General features: G+C 37.4%; 1 protein-coding gene across 3 annotated transcripts in view; it reads left to right on the top strand.

The window, feature by feature from the left end:
• The window catches only part of LOC134527491 (serine/threonine-protein phosphatase 4 regulatory subunit 3), a 269007-nt gene that overhangs the window by 112549 nt on the left and 139592 nt on the right, over positions 1–16866 (top strand). For all 3 annotated transcript variants that reach the window (XM_063360215.1, XM_063360213.1, XM_063360214.1), the window contains exon 12: positions 7299–7491. In XM_063360215.1, the coding sequence (XP_063216285.1) occupies positions 7299–7491 (193 nt within the window). The remainder of the gene's footprint in view (positions 1–7298; positions 7492–16866) is intronic.

The following is a 16866-nucleotide window of genomic DNA, read 5'->3' as shown; positions in this document are numbered from 1 at the left end:
GACCAAAAACATCATGCGACGTTTACGTGAGTGGTTTTTTATCCAAATTTTCACGCCCTAAAATATTGTTGCGATGACTATGCGATAAAAGAGGGTATAATTGCAGGGATAATAATTCAAAGAAGTGTGAACCAAGTGGTGCCAATTAAGAAAGGGTATAGCTGTGGGTGTCAATAAGTTTTGTTGATTGCACCATACAATACATCTCCCTTGTCCTCTCATTACTATTTCTTCCTTGTTTTTGCCCCTCTATCCAGTACACTTCCTAGGTACTTAATAGATTCCACCTTTTTCAACTCAACACCATCTAATCTACGGTTCTATGATAAATCAAATGTGTTTAATTGACAACAACAAACAACACCCTCACGATTATCCACGAGGTTATTTCCTTTCTTTCAGTAGACTTACTATTCGTAGTTCCAGCTAGAGCGTGTGAAAACTGCAAGGAAATAGACAGTGATGTTATCAGTTTTCATTTTGGTGAAACGATGTTTAAACAATTAAATTGTTTTGATGTTTTCAAGCCATACACCAATCAGAATCTGCTGAATTTAGGTGCCAATTTAATTTATGTGAGTCCTTTAAACTAACTGTCCCACAAGGGCTATTTTATCTCCATAGCTGCCAACCCTCACAATTGAACATCCCTTCCTCACGATTATTTTTTACCTTGTACGTTTTCGTGTCAATAGGTTGAAACTGTATCAATACAATCGTATTGCACTAGATTGGTTGGAGATATATTGCTTGCGACCTCAATTCGAGATTGAATAACTTCGACCTGTTGCTTTTGATCGTTAATGGCGGCTGTGGTTGATTCTAGTTGTGGTGTTGGTTATGTAGTGCATTAGCGTATATATTCTTTGTTTATGTTTTTATGATGTCGCATCAGTGCGGCAACTTTCAACAAGTTATATGCAGAAGAGTTTCCGCACATTGTATCGTCTCTTAAAGGTGAAAACTATCCGTATTTTGTTGCCTGCCGTTGTGATTTTTCACTCGCGAATGCTGGTAGAAACGATTTGTTTAAACACTGCCAAACAAAAAAAAATTTTGATAGCGTAAAGTGCATTGATTCAAATAACAAGCTGAATTATGTTTCTGATACGTCTGAGAACCGTAAAATTTATGCAGAATATTTATTTACGTATTTTATTGTGGAACACAATTTGCCAATAACTTGTGCTGATCACGTGGGCTCGTTGTTCAGGAAAATGTTCCCAGACAGTGAAATTGCAAAAAAATACAGCTGCGCAAGAATGAAAACATCAGCTATAATTGCAGAAATGGAAGAGGAAACTCATGCAACTAATGTTGAGTTCTTGAAAAGAGAAGTTTTTTCAGTGGCGACAGATGGAAGCAATCAGGGTGATGCAAAGCTGAATCCTATCGTGGTTACTTTCTACAACAAAGAGACATCTGCAATGGTGAGATATCTGTTGTCTGTCCCAGTTTTAGAGGGTGATTCGACTGGTTTAAATATTGGCTCCTTAGAGATTTGAAAGAAAATGGTATACCTCTTTCTGTCTAGCTCTAAGTGCAGATAACGCACCAGTGATGATTGGTAACAAAAGTGGCGTGGCTAGTGTCCTGAAGAAAGAAATGCCAAATTTAATTGTTATTGGATGTCCTTGCCACCTAATAGATTTAGCTGCTGAAAAAGCTGCAGCTTGTATTCCTGTTCAAATGGACAATATTTAGTAGATATTTTTTATTATTTACAAAAGAGTGAAAAATGCAATGAACAACTAAAACAGTTCCAGAAATTACATGACAAAGATGTAGCTAAGATATTGAAACATGTGTGCACACATTGGTGGTTGTTGTTGGGAAGGTGTTTGGGACGTTTAGTGGAACAGTGGCAGCCCCTTACAAGTTTCTTCTTGGAAGAAACAAAGTCTAATCGTAGAAATGAGGGAACTAAAAGTTTAGAAAGCTATGGAATTCCTAAACTTGAACATTTTCAAGAAGGTAGGCCTAAGTCTGATTCACAGTCCACAAAATCTGACATGGGTCATCATTGCCAGAAACTGACAAACCATCATCAAAGAAGAAAGGACAGGTGGACTCTTCTGCAACTGTCTTGAAGTAACCCAGGTCTGATTGCACTAAGATAGGTAGTTCAAAGAAGCAGAATATTATGCCTACTATCTATACAAAAAATTAGAATTGGAAAATTTCTGCAGGGAAGAAATAATTTTCATGTTCATGTTATCAGACCACTCCAAAACATTTTGTTTATTTGTCCTGAATATTATACCAGTTTTTGAAAAGTAAAATACTTTATTGCAATCAGCTGAACCCCTTATTCATGTTCTGAAGTCTGTTTTGACAGATTTGTTTCGAATTTAATTGTCAGATTTGTTATTGCATCTGTAGTCTCATCTTCTATTCTTGATGTTGATTATCATAATAAAACTAATCAGAAGATAATTCAGATTTGGGATAGGTAGTGCAGCACACAGATTGTTAGAGAAACTGGATCAGAAACAAAAACAAATATTTTTTTCTTCAGTTAGAAAATACTACATGTCAATGTGATTACATGTTGCACAAGTTTCCACTGAAAAGTGACATATTGACACACGTAGAAGTGGCAGACCTGAACTCTATTCGTACTGCTTCTTTCTGCAGTCTAAGGTTCTTTGTTGAAAAGTTTCCCAGTATTGTGGTGAAGAATGAAGACCAAGATATGGATTCAGAAGTAGACTTATTGGAAACAGAGTTTTTCTCTTTTCAGGTGTAAGAGATTCCAGAAGAGGTGGCAAAACAGAGCAGAATGGATATGAAGTGGTCATTGATTGGACGAATAAAAAATCCATACAATACTTTAAAATATGGCAGACTCTCCAGGGCAATGCTTGCCATTCTCTGTATCCCACACAGCAATGCATAGTGCGAAAGGATTTTTTCACAAATTAAGAAAACAAGAACCCAATTCAGATCATCAATGTGTGATGCAACTCTAAAAAAACTGGTCAAATTGAAATCATCAAAGGAAGGACTTTGTTATGAACAGAATTTTGATGCAAATTTTTTAAAGAAGGCTAAATCTTCAACATGCATGTCATTGAAAAAGTGAAAATTATCTGCATTTAATTTGTAGGCCCATACATGTACTGAAATACTAACCCAACCTCAATTTTCAATTTCATAATCAATATCAGTTTGAAGTTGAGGTGTGCGGGAATGTAGAGACATGCAAAAGGTGTGTTTATTTTGTGATGAAAAGTGGTGTTATTTTCCCTTAAAATCGGTGTTATTTTTACCTAAAAGCGGGTTTATTTTTTTTTAAATTTTTGCGATTTCAAGTGTAAGAAATATGAAGAGAACATTGTAATATAATTGCACCATCAGTTGAAACATTATAAATTAAAATTACACAAATATAGGTTAAAAAGACACAAGTTTAAGAACTCAGATTCTAAATTAAGTCAACCCAATAATTTCAGAAGCAAAGTACTTTGACACAACGTTTAACTTTCAAATGAAATAATAGCCATTGTAGCTAAATTTTCTTATTTAAATTAGTTCTCTTGTCAGTGAGAACATTATTGTATTGTAACAAGAAGCGTTCCGGATCAACGTTTGCACACAACATCCACACTGCTTCCAGGCACCTGTCAGAAAATTCAGGTTGTGAAAGTTTTACAACTTGAAGTGCCTTCACTACATCCACACTACTTTCCTTCATTTGTTTCTCAACTATCTGTTTAAACTCTCCAAAACCGGTGATCAGCTCCTGGCGGTCCATTTCTTTCAGAGTAGAAACGTTACACAACTTAGCAAGCAAAATAGGGATCATGTCTGTCATCAAAATATTTTTTTGGATCAAAGGCAGTTAAGGGTTTTCAAAGTCAAGTCTGCTTGGATCTGTAGCCATCAAGCTGGTAAGCTTCACCAGAGATTTTGTAGACACTTGCACTACACTTATTTTCACAGCAGCTGCTTTCGTGGTGTTCATGTGGTCCAAAACTGGTTTTGTTTTGTCAAAAAAAATGCACTGCTTCATGTTTTCAAAGTTGCATTGCATCTTGGTAAGCTCGCCATGCAAAATATTAGCATTTGGGTATCTCCAGCCTTCTAGCCTCGTTATTAAAGTATTTTCGGATTTAAAAAAAGTTTTTTTAACACATATCGCCCAACTACATATTTACCCTCGCATATAACCCACGATCACGAAATTCGTGATCACGAAGTTTGGTGATTGCTTGAGGTTTCGGCATATTTTACACTTTCGAACTTCTGCTGAGAAATATGAAGACGTTTTCTATCACAAACTACAGTTTTTATAAAATAGTTGCACTGTATACAACATTTCTAAACGAAAATTATCATTCTTAAAAATAAAACGTAATTGTTAAGTCTGTTTACAGTATAAGAGAACAAATTAAAACAGTTTGCATAGTCCATAGTAGATGCAAGATGAACAGTTGAGCGTAATTTATAATTTGCTTCGCGACACAAGCGCTGTAATGCACAAAATATCCAACAAAATGGCCGTACATTATTACTCTTTGACTCTGTAAACGTGCCTTCGAAAGAACGTGAGCGTATTAGTGCACGAGTGCAGTTCGCCAAGAACGCGTCGTATCAAATAAATAATAAAACGTAAACATTGGCAAGTGTAGTCTTTACGTTGATGGTATTATCAGTGGTGACAACGGCTGTTTATTTACTTTTTTTTAAGTTACCAAACGGCGGGAAAGTGTGGTTATTCGTGGTAAACAGACGTATTTCGCACAAAAAATTCGCGGTATCAGAAATTATGTAAAAGTGAGGTTATTCGTGTTAAACTTACAAATTTCGCGTAAAAATTTGTTTTATCGTAAATGCGAAATTTGCATGTCCCTAGGAATAGGTTTTTGTACTGCTGGAAATTTTCGGAAAGTTTTTTATCAAAATAATAATAATAACAACAATAATAATAAAAGGAGCAAATTTTTGACTCTGATATTGAACCGTAGTATCAAAGGAATCATTTCAAATTAAACTTAAATACTTTAAATCCTCCTTTGTAAATATAAATGCTATAATTATTATTATATCTTAAAAAGTTTATATCTTATATTGTAAAAAAGATGGCCATTTAAACGTTTCTTGCAAAGTTAGCTGTTTTTTGCTGCTATTTTTTGTGTCTGCTTCACTTGCCCTTTTTCTAGCGGCGACTTCATTTTTTAGCATCCTCGAATTCTTTTTTTATAGAGTGATGTTGAGATGTCTTAGTAATCCAAACGTGCTACCATGGTCGCATCTTAAAAATTTTCCACACAAGACACACTTTGCCAGGGATTTACTGTCTGTCAGACTTCAAAATGCTTCCAAACACCTTTATGTTTACAAGTAACAGGCTGATCGGTTGCGACCTCCATTATTTGTAGGCTGCTAGTTTATTTGTTTTAATATACAGCAGTATCGAAAATGAGGAACAGATACTTTGCACAAGCCTTAAAAACGTAACGTCAGCCGACAAAGCCCGCGAAACTAAACAACTATTTTATTTTTCCAAAGCAAAATCATAGATGTTTAAATACTCTTGATCATGGTGTAAAACTACGTGATTTCATATTTTTCACATTGCCAATACAGTTCTCTACATCGCCACTTCTATTAAGTAATGAGAAAGGTTACGCTTCGTTACGAAACGCAAGTCTAGTATTTCTTATATCTTTGGCGAAAAGGTTGGATCGCGCATGTGTTTTGTTTGGAAAGCCTAAGGTACACACAAAGTTCTGCCATTCCCGATTACGCCCGAACAATTCACCTTCGGCCAACCTCGGGTTTATTTATATATATTTATATTTCTCTGTTTATTTTAATGTAGATATACTAACCTAACTAACCGTCCATAGTGTTTTAAAGTGTTTTAATGTAGCTAACCTAACCGAAAACTTTTAATATTTGAATTCATTTTCTTGCGCAAAAATAAAACAAATCCCGAAGTTGGCCGAAGGTGATTTGTTCGGGTGTAATCGGGAATGGCAGAACTTTATGTGTATCTTAGGTCTCCCGTTTTGTTTTCGGTTTTCGTCTATGTACACACAGTGGTTTTAGATTAAGTGTTCAATAATGACGGCAAAAACGATATAAAACTATTCACGTATCTTGCAAACGTGTACCCTTGAACAAATATATTTATGAATGCATACAATATGTAAATGTAATCCATGCACGTTTATCTTATTCCAATTAGATATGTGTAAACGATTATCATAATTCACTGCACACCACAGCTGTCGCTACGATCGACATACGTTAAAAAGATGTTTGGCGCTGAAATAGAACGGAAACTCTTCGAAAATGTACGAATCCATAACAAATATTGTTATAAAAACAGTTTGAATTGATATAAAACATGTTTTACGTGATTAGTAGACATTTGTAAATTTTTAAACAATCTCCCGAAATATTCGGGAGTAAGAAAATTCTTGCCGGGCATTTTGGGAAGCCTATTTTCCCGACTTTTTTCCCGAAGTGTCGGGATCACGCACACCCCTAGTTTAAAGTTACATTATTCATTGTACATAAGGAGGTTTCCTCTAAAAACTACAAATGTAACCGAGTTAAAATAACATTATTTTGTGTGCAGACCTACGTGTGAACTGTGAAGCTTTCCATTTATGATCTTCTAATGTAGGTAAGTTGTTTGCATTTATTCCTATTGATTGTTGGAAACAGTTTTAAGTGATTGACATGAAATATGCATTTATACACATCAGTGCCTATAATATTGTTTGTTGTTAGATATATTTGAGCATTTTCACCAAACCACAGCAAAAATTCACGAATTAAAAATCCTCAAGATTTTGGGTTTCTCAGGGTTGCAGCTATGTATCTCTATGCCTTAAGGAACATTCAAACTTCGACACTTAATTTCCAATACAACAAACAAAATTAACACATTATCATGAAGCACCAGATTAGTCTGTCAGGTATCAATTTTGTGTAGTATTAAGTGTCAAAGTCTGAATGTTACTTGCAGCACCTGTCAAAAATAGTTTCACCTTATCTTGAACAGAGTGTAAGTTCAAATTAACATGAACAATACCGATTGATTACCTTCTTACCAGATGTTCCCCCAATGGAAAAAAAGAGTTGTAAGTCCTCTGCTTTAAATTTTGTTAGTTTTTCTGTATTATTTATGTAAGTTGTTTTTATCAGATGGTGAACAGTAAAGTTTATGATGAAATGAGCAAAATTTAAGTTGAATTGGTTTGGAAATTTTTCTAAGTGTGAGAGTCAATCTCAGCAATGATCGGAGTGCAGTGACACTGCAGAGTGGTGGATGCTTGCAGGACCAGATGCTCATCAACGTGGTGATCGAGCAGATGATCTGCGACACAGACTCAGAGCTGGGAGGTGCCGTGCAGCTTATGGGCATCCTCAGGATACTGCTGGATCCCGAGAACATGCTAGCATCTGTCAATAAGTCGGAGAAGACAGACTTCCTTAACTACTTCTACAAGCACAGCGTTCACATACTCATAGGTGAGTTGCACACTGTACTCTCGATACGACACTGCGGCTGTAATTACAGTACAACCCTGTTATAACATTCTCCAAGGGACCAACTTAAAAAAATGTTATAAGCAAGAAAATGTCATAAGCAGGAAATCATAAAATTACATCTTCACTTTGTAAAAATTACGCGTGAATTGATTAAATTAAAGAGTATAGGTAAAACAACACTAAGTACAGCAATAGATTGGAAAATTGGTTAATTTTATTTATAGATAATACATAATAATATGCTAAAGAAAAAAATGTTTTGTACGATACAGTTCAGAGTCGAAACAGAAATATTCAACTCTTTTGCAATCGCAACACGCGTTTTGTTGGGGTTCCTGTCCACTTGGTTAATAAACTGAATTTTTTCAGCTACAGAATATGATTTTCACTTATATTTATCAGCCATCATAGCCATACAATAACCTGAATAAAATTTCAAGTGTATTTTAATTAAATACGACCGTGACTACAATAAGTAAGTGAAAAAAATAATTACGGTAAAGGTTAAACACAAACAAAAGCCGTGAATATATCCATAGAACATTTAACCATCTCTAAGGTGTTAAACCTTTGAAACAAAAACCAGCACCATAGAATACACTAGCACTGTTTCCAACCATGTATCAGTGCACAAAATGCGCATCATAAGTACACCAATCCCTCACTTAGCACGACTAATTCGTTCCTAAAAATGCTCGTGTTAGTCGAAATTGCGTATTCTGAAGCATTAGTTTCCATAAATAGCAAGGCTAATTTATTTAATGTGTTCCAAAATTGTGTAGCAAAATATACTATACGTAATACAAATGTGGTGAATAAAGCTCAACTATAAATATGTCTCACCATTTATCTTTATATGCCTCGCATCACAGTTTGTATGACAAATACCACGCCGTGTAACTGGAGATACGTGGTTATGTACTTTATCGTCAGTCGGCTGGCCGACTTGTCCGCCCGGGCGTGACCTTCAACACACGTTGCATACCTTTCCAAACAAATCTTTACTGACAGTGAAACCGATATCACTGTCCGGATAATAACATTTTTATTTTTCAAAAAATTAAAGTGCTTATTCGCGTATCACCACCTGGTTCACACCAATCCTGTCAGGCATTCATTTAACAACCTTTTCCACGTGAACCTATCTGTGCATTTTTATTCCGGTATCTAATGTCAAATATATTCCCGTTTGGTAAGAGTCCTTATTTCGTACGATTGTGCGCACAGTTGACTTGCTTAAAACTAAAGTGCGACCAACATAAGCACTGCATTCATGACAATCTGCGCGCCGTAATACTTCTAGTTTTGTCTCAAATACTTGAACACGATGCAATATGAGTGATCAAGCACGTACAGTTACCGGCAGCTGAATGGGCAGACGTTACTTTTGTTTGAGTGAATTCCCTGTCACTGGCTAGACTAAGTTCACGGCCCGGTTTGTGGCCAGGCGACAACAGTACGGCACGGCGGCATACGCGCGGACATAAAAACATTTGGTCCTTTACACTCCATAGCCGCAATTTAACTTGCCATGGCTGATGTTTGTAAAACAGCCGATAGTGTAGACAGACCTGCGCACGCATCTATTCCCCCTTGTTTGACTAACTGTATCCCACGTCAAATCTGTTGTTTACAGAAGTTGAAACAGACTTTGTGGCGTCGTGCTCGACTATTTATTTTTTTGTTTTTGCCTGCCGAGATTTCGTGCTAACTGAAATTTACAGACGTGCTATTCAAGACTGGGTTAGAAAAATTCACATCGCGCTAAATGAATCCGCGCAATCTGAAGACGTGCTAAGTGAGGGATAGGTGTATAACGGAACAAGTCATAGGCTAACGAGCGCGAACTGGACGCCATATTGATAGTCGATCCGGTGCAAGTTGTGGCGTGCATGTGTACCACGTCTATGGTGAACTACACAAATGTAAACATCTGATGTTTGTATATGCGTGCTGTATTTTCTAGCTATGGTTTTGCTCTAAATTATGACTTTGATGGAAGTGATACTGAAAATTGTGGCATTTATCAAAGCAAAATTGAACGTTAAAGGCGGGAATGTAGAAATTTTAATATTGTTACAGGCAGGAAATTAAAGCATTGTGATAAATGGAGAAATGACGGGACCATGAAATTATGGTGTTATAGGCGGGAAAATGTTACAAACGGGAATGTTATAACCGGGTGGTACTGTACTTTCTTTCAGGCTGTTTAGGCGATGCTAATAACACTATGTTGCTGCACCATGGATACAGTTTAAAATCAAACAGTTATTTCTAGACAATAAAAACGACTGGAAGTAACAACCTTTTGGGGGGTGGGGGGGTAGTATGAAAATTTGGTTAAAATTTGAATAATTGAAGGAATTACAGTAAAACCTTTTTGTTGTGACCCCATTTATTGTGTCTCTATTACAACCCGATTTCGAGGAACCTGAAAAAATTGCCGAAAATCGGACAGAAAATAAGTTTCTTGGTGAATAGCGTGTTACGGTTTTTCTCTTGCCCAGAGCTGTACTGCCGTAGGCAGCGCATATCTAAAAATAGATACCCCTTCCTGTCGACCGCTGTCAGCGCTTGACACGTCCCTTTGCCGGCAGGGTGCAGATAAAGGTTTTTTGTGGCAGTGTGTTTACGTTTAGCTTTTTGCGAGTGTCTAGTGTGGTCCGCAGTTAAGACAAAGCTACCTGCTGGATTTCTCTTGATTTTGATTACTATTGGTTGACAATGTTTGCTTAGTTTTTGAAGTCCGATTTGGTATATTTTCTGGCTTGAATTTGTGAACTATTGTTAATGACTTATGCAGGTGTTTTCTTCTTTTTTCCCCCCTTTTTTTCCTTCTGATTTTGTGTATTATGACTTAATAAATAAAATACCATTAAATATTAATTACTATTAATACAACGCAGGAAAAACCCTCCGGCCACAGCGTGTGAATATGGTAGTCGGCCGCTCGCTCGCCCTTGCTCACCCTCTCCCCGTACCGTGCGCTGCGGCCGATCTCGGATGCTGCTTGTACTTGTTAACAATCACGTTATCTGCTTCATTTTAACGAGGAGGGTAAAAATATATTAAAACTGTCAGCAAATTGATAAAAGCTTTATGTGTCTGCAAAACAGGGCACAACACTGGCCCACCAGTGGTTTTCATTCAAAACTTGGCTAAAGAACGTGCATGGATCAGGCTGAAAACATCCGGCATTACGTGTAGGTTATAAGGAATCTTGATATTAATTGAGATGTTATGTTTTTCGAGTAAATATACACAGCGACCGACTGGAGTGCATGCCCGCCTCGACTTGTTTTAACTGCCGCAGTGATGTTTATTTTGACAGCTCAAGCAATTATCTTTTCCCGTGGGTTGACAGAAAAAGGTCGCTTCACCCAGCATAAAAAACAAGTCTACGCCACTTATTCTCCACGCAGGAAACACACTGGCTGCCATCTGTCTCCCTCGCATTTATCTTTCTTCTAACATTCCACGTCTCGCCTCTCGCGCGAGCAATAACGAAGTGACCACGCATTGGGCCGTTTTATGCTTTGTTTGGTGACAGCAGCTTGATTTTATTTGGTATATTCCTTTTCATATGACCCTTGCTATTAAAATACATTTATATTTAAGTTTGAAAGCTTGTAAATTCCTTGCCAGAGATGACTGAACTCGAACTTGGTGTGAAAAGTGTCATATTTTACATACTTTGTTTTGGGCATGTTTGGGGGGAGAGAGGGGTTCGAAAATATTTACAACGATCTTACCCCTCCCTCACCGCTTTAGTATCCCATTCATAATAGCCAAATTTTACGGGAGAAGGGAGGGTGAAAAGAGCATTTTCTCACTGAAGGTTTTTCAATGAGGAGCGAAGTTGGGGTGTTATAAGTGAGGACACTAGATGGTTTGTGTGTCTGTGAGGGATGAGCTAGCCTTGAAGAATGATACAGAGGGGAGGGCGACATGAAGCCGCTGCTGCCAGCCAGCCGGGCGAACTTCGTGTGCGCCCACTCGCGTTGTGGAAACTACCGCTGCCATATTTTTAAAGGAAATGTCCCATTGTTTTTTTGTTATTCTTACATGAAAATTATTGGAAGTATTAAAGCCGACACAAAAATATGCTGTGTGTTAAAATTAACAGATTTTAATGATCTTTCATTTGGTTTTTTAATCTGATTTTCACATTTTGGTCAAAATGTTCAATTTTTTGATGGTTCCTGTGAATGTATTCGTAAAATCACTGCTTCGTTAAATCCGGGGTTAGTGACATCGGGGTTCTAGTGTACAGTAAAACCCCTTATTTGCACTTTTCAAGGAACCCCAAGGAAAAAGTGTAAATTGCGGGAAAGTGTAAATTGTGGGAAAGCACTTTTATTGGCAGTTAATGCTAAATTTTAGCTTAAAAAAATGTATCAGCATTTACTGGTGCTACAAGACATACAATAGTTGTTTACAACACATTTAGGGCACTGCAAAAATATAATTTTCTTAAATATAAAAAACAATGCAACATAAAGCCTACATTAAATTTTCTCTAGTACAGTTTTATAGGTGTACATACTAGCATAGCTGCCAACCATTACGGATTGTCCGTAATTATTACGGTGTAGTGACATATATTACTGAATTACGGGTTGGTAAGAAAGTATTACGGATTTTTTTACAAAAACCACAAAAAGCCGTTTACGTGATATTTGTTTACTATAGAACTATATCGCTGACGCTGTGAGTACGATAGCTATCGCTGTCGATATCTTGCAATAGGAGCGCTGTTGCGGCGATTTTTTCAAGCAGTCTCGGCGTCCTTTTCGTTTTAACTGTAAACATGGCCGTTATGTTTGGATTGCGTGGGCGACGCGTCACCTATTTTACCGTTTAAGAGTGGCAGCGTCATTTATTTTACCGTTTCAGAGTGGCATTGAAAATACGATGAAGCGTGCTGCTGTGCGGAGTGAAAGTACTAGCAAAAGAACACCTGTATTACAAAAATACCGGGACATTTATGCAAGTGAATGGCCTTGTTTTTCACGTTCATCTGTGTCTGAGAATCATGTATTCTGCAACGTCTGTAATAGTGATTTTTCGGTTGCCCACGGAGGTAGAGATGACTGCCGAAGACATTTTGAATGCAAGAAACACCGAGATTATGCGAAAGTGAAATCAGACAATAAATCAATTTCGTCTTTTTTTGTAAACAGTGGTGATACGGATGTTACGAATGCAGAGTTGTTGTTCACTTCATTTCTAATTGAGCATAATATCCCATTATCGGTCTCCGACCACGCAGGTAATTTATTTAGGGCTATGTTTCCTGATTCAAAGATTGCGCATAAATATGGTTGTGCTAGAACCAAGACGAATGCATTGGTTCAGCACATGGCAAGTGAATCAAAAAGAGAAATAGTTTCTATTTTGCAGCAGGTGCCATTCTCGTTGGCAACTGATGGAAGTACTGATTCTAATTCTGTGAAGCTGTACCCTTTGGTTGTTTCGTTTTTCAATCAAGCTCGAGGTCAGGTATCTGTTGTACTTTTGTCGGTTTTGGAAACTAGTGACAACACCGGGTTAGGAATTTTTTCAGTTATCAATAAAGAGCTCTCTTCTCTCAGAATTCCATGGGAAAACTGCATTGCATTTTCTTCAGATAATGCAAACACAATGACAGGTGAAACAAAAGGAGTAATATCCTTTGTAAAAGAACACCACCCTGCAGTTGTAATGCAGTGCTGTTCATGCCATTTAGTACATTTGGCAGCTCAGAAGGCATCCTCACATCTGTTCGTAAATGTTGAAAACTTCTTAGTGCAACTATTTTATTACTTAGAAAAAAGCTCTAAGAGGAAGAATACTTTGAAGGTGTACCAGGAAATTTGTGGGATGAAAAGTCACAAAATTTTGAAGTATGTAAGTACACGTTGGCTTTCTTTGCTTGATTGTATTACTCGGGTTGTAGAGCAGTGGGAAGCCTTACAAATGTTGTTCTGTCATGGTCCTCTTCCGAAAGTGGATTCAACAAATAAACAGCATTCAATGTTGAGGTCATTAATGCAGGATCCTGTCACAAAGCTGTACTGTTATTTTTTGGAGTCCGTTCTCCCAGTTTTTAATTCTGTTAATGTGTATTTACAGCAGGAAGCCCCTGTCATACACATCTTGAGAAGAAAGTTTGTTGGTCTTCTGACAGACTTACTTATGAGGTTTATCAAACCATCTGCTCTGAAACTTGGAGCCACTTCAATCACAGAGGTTGAATTTCAGAAGGTTAAAAATCAAAAGTCTGATTCAGAGCTGGTTATTGGTGCGAAAACTAGGGCATACTTACAGGAAAAGTCTGTAAAAGATATAGATGTTAGAAATTTCTATTCTTCTGTGAGGGAGTTTTATGTTGCAGCTTGTATTTACATTTTGAAAAAGTTTCCTCTTACTGACGTATTCTTAAAACATGCAGAGGTAGCTGACATTTCTGTTAGGCAAGATGTTTCATTTACTTCTGTAGAGTATTTCGTCCATAGATTTCCAAAAATTATAGAAGAAAGTCAGCGTGACAGGCTCGAAGAAGAGTTTGCAGCCTATCAATTCGAAAATTTCACAGACGACATTGTAAATTGTTCAAGGTCTGATGAAAGTTGGTGGAAAATAAGTCAGTTGAAAAATGAAAGTGGTCAAATTAAATACAGTGCCCTAAGTAAAGTAATGTATGCATTATTGTGTGTCCCTCATAGCAATGCCTCCACAGAGCGAATTTTTAGTTCTGTGCGAAAAAATCATACTGAATTTAGGCCGTCATTGTCAACAGAGTCTCTTTCTGCACTTTTAATTCAAAAAGTAAAGACTGCATCAGATGGGGAAGTGTGCTTCAAAAAACATTTTTCCCAAAAACAGTTGCACGCTGCAAAACATGCAACGAAACAACATCTGACTTCAAGAGATTAATGTTAGTGTAAAGTGTATGACAATTACAACATCGACGTTTTATGTGAAGAGTGCATTTATTCATTTCAAAATGCTGTTATTAGTGGGCCTATGCTGAAAAATGTAGTTTGATGTATGTTCTGTAGTGTTATTATTAACAAGGGTGTTGGGGATGGAGTGACTAAACACCCCCCCCCCCCCCCCCCCCCCCCCCCGGAAACTCACCACACCGAATCCTGGATATGCCTCCGAGTGATTACTGATGACTGGCATGAAAGGTTGGCAGCTATGCATATAAATTCAACACTTTTTAAAGAAATCTGAAATTTTTGTTTGACTTTTCTTTTGTTCAGTTTGTATGGTCTGAATTTCTTTTTCCAAGGAATGAAGTGCATCAACTGCATTTTCACTGTTTGGTGCACTGAGAATATAATTCCTTAGAGTCTGTAGGGCTTGAAGTGCATCGATCGTCGTCGGTATGGGAGTTTCCACTTCCGAATCATCATCTTCACTACTTTCTTGTTTTTCTGCCAGATGACTATCAACAATGTCCTCCACAGTCTGGACTTCACAAGTTACAACATTATCATCCAGTTGTACATAGTCAGTGAAGTCTCCATTTTGTGAAAGTTGCAGATATTCTTCTTTCACTTTATCTGCTCCAGGCAAGTTTTCACTGGATCCAGCACTCTGTCCACTGTCAACAAAGAAACCAGCTTTCTGGAAACAGTTGGTTATAGTTTCTGGTGTAACTTCCTTCCATGCTCTTGCTGCGAAATGTAGTGCAGTTAGTAGATTTATTTTCATTTGTGTTGGGTCCTTGCCATTGTCCAGCATGGCAACTGCTCTGGATACAATGCATTTGCGGTAATAGCACTTGAAAGAGTTGATGATGCCCAGATCTAGGGGCTGGAGTGTGCTTGTGCAATTCGCAGGGAAATACACAATCTTCACATTCCTCAGCTCTATGTTTATTTTGTGGGCAGGGCACTGATCAATGAATAGCAAGACATTTCGGTTACGCAGTGCCATTTTTCTGTCAAAAGCTTGGCTCTGTTGCTGAAAAAGAGACCCTGTCATCCAGGATTTATTGTTTGCTTCATACAAAGTTGGCAAAGTTTTAATGTTTTTAAAACAACGTGGTTTTTTTGATTTGCCGATTACAAACAACGGAAATTTTTCAGAACCATCAGCATTTGTAAGTAAGAGAATGGTAATGCGATTTTTGCTCAGCTTGCCACCATGGCATTTTTCCCCTTTAAAGCATAATGTTTTATTAGGCAATACATAGTAAAACAAACCTGTCTCATCAGCATTGAAAACATCTTTAGCTGAGTACCCCTCCAACTGTTCCTTGAGCGACGTGTTTTTCCAAACATCAGCAGTTTCCTCCTCCACACTCTTGCTTTCACCACACACAACCTTATAAACAACATTATGGCGCTAGCGAAATCTGTCTATCCATCCATTAGAAGCTGAAAAATCATCAATTCCAAGCCTCAAAGCAATGGCTTTTGCTTTCTCGCGTAGTACGTTGCCATTGATTGGAATATTTGAAGAGCGAGCACAAATGAACCACTCATACAACAAACTTTCAAGTTCTTTAAATGTAGAGTCTTTCACGTACTTGCGCTTCTTCGCACTAGGCCCGCATTGGGCAGCATTTGCTTCAATAGAACACCTATTTTTAATTATTGTGTTTAAAGTACTAACAGGAATATTCAGTTCCTTGGCCAAAACCACTCGGGTACCCACATGCTTGTCAAACTTCTCAATAATTTTAATTTTATCTTCAATAGATAAAGTATTTCGTGGAACTTTATACCTATCCATCTTCAATCAAAATCTTGCCATAAATAATATTGTGAACGATAAAAAAACACGTGCTAACCAAAACGGACGTTGACTAATGTAAACAATGAAAGCCATCATAGATATGTACTGTACATAATGCAGCACTACTAAATATACGTACTGTGTATGAGCGCTTTCCGGTAGTATCGATAGCTCAGCGCTTCGGACTATGCTCTGCTACGAGAGTGCTCTATGACACCATAAATAAAACCGTTTGTGGTTCTGCTACGAAAGTTCTCTATGGCAGCAAAGATTAAAACGTTAGTAGAGGAGAGGCACCATAGAACTTGTCGATACATCAAAACGAAAGGTTACAGACAATAGGCGAACTACTTCAAACTTTTCACATCTATGACTAACGTGACGAGTATTTACATTTTTACCGTGTTTTGAAACGTACATTCCGGGTTTTTTGGTTACGTAGCGGTGTAATTTCAGGGAAAATGCAACACGAAAGTTAATGTACAATAAAACGGACCTACATAAAATGACGTTATTTGCGGGAAAACGTAAATAACGAGAACGTAATTACGAGGTTTTACTGTATTTAATTACGACAAGCAGAAAACGTACATGTAAACTAACCAGTAAAAATAAACTGGC

This window comes from Bacillus rossius, chromosome 1 (genome assembly GCF_032445375.1).
Source record: "Bacillus rossius redtenbacheri isolate Brsri chromosome 1, Brsri_v3, whole genome shotgun sequence".
Classification (NCBI taxonomy): Eukaryota; Metazoa; Arthropoda; class Insecta; order Phasmatodea; family Bacillidae; genus Bacillus; species Bacillus rossius.
The sequence above is the reverse complement of the archived record's forward strand: the minus strand, read 5'-3'. Positions and strand labels throughout refer to the sequence as shown.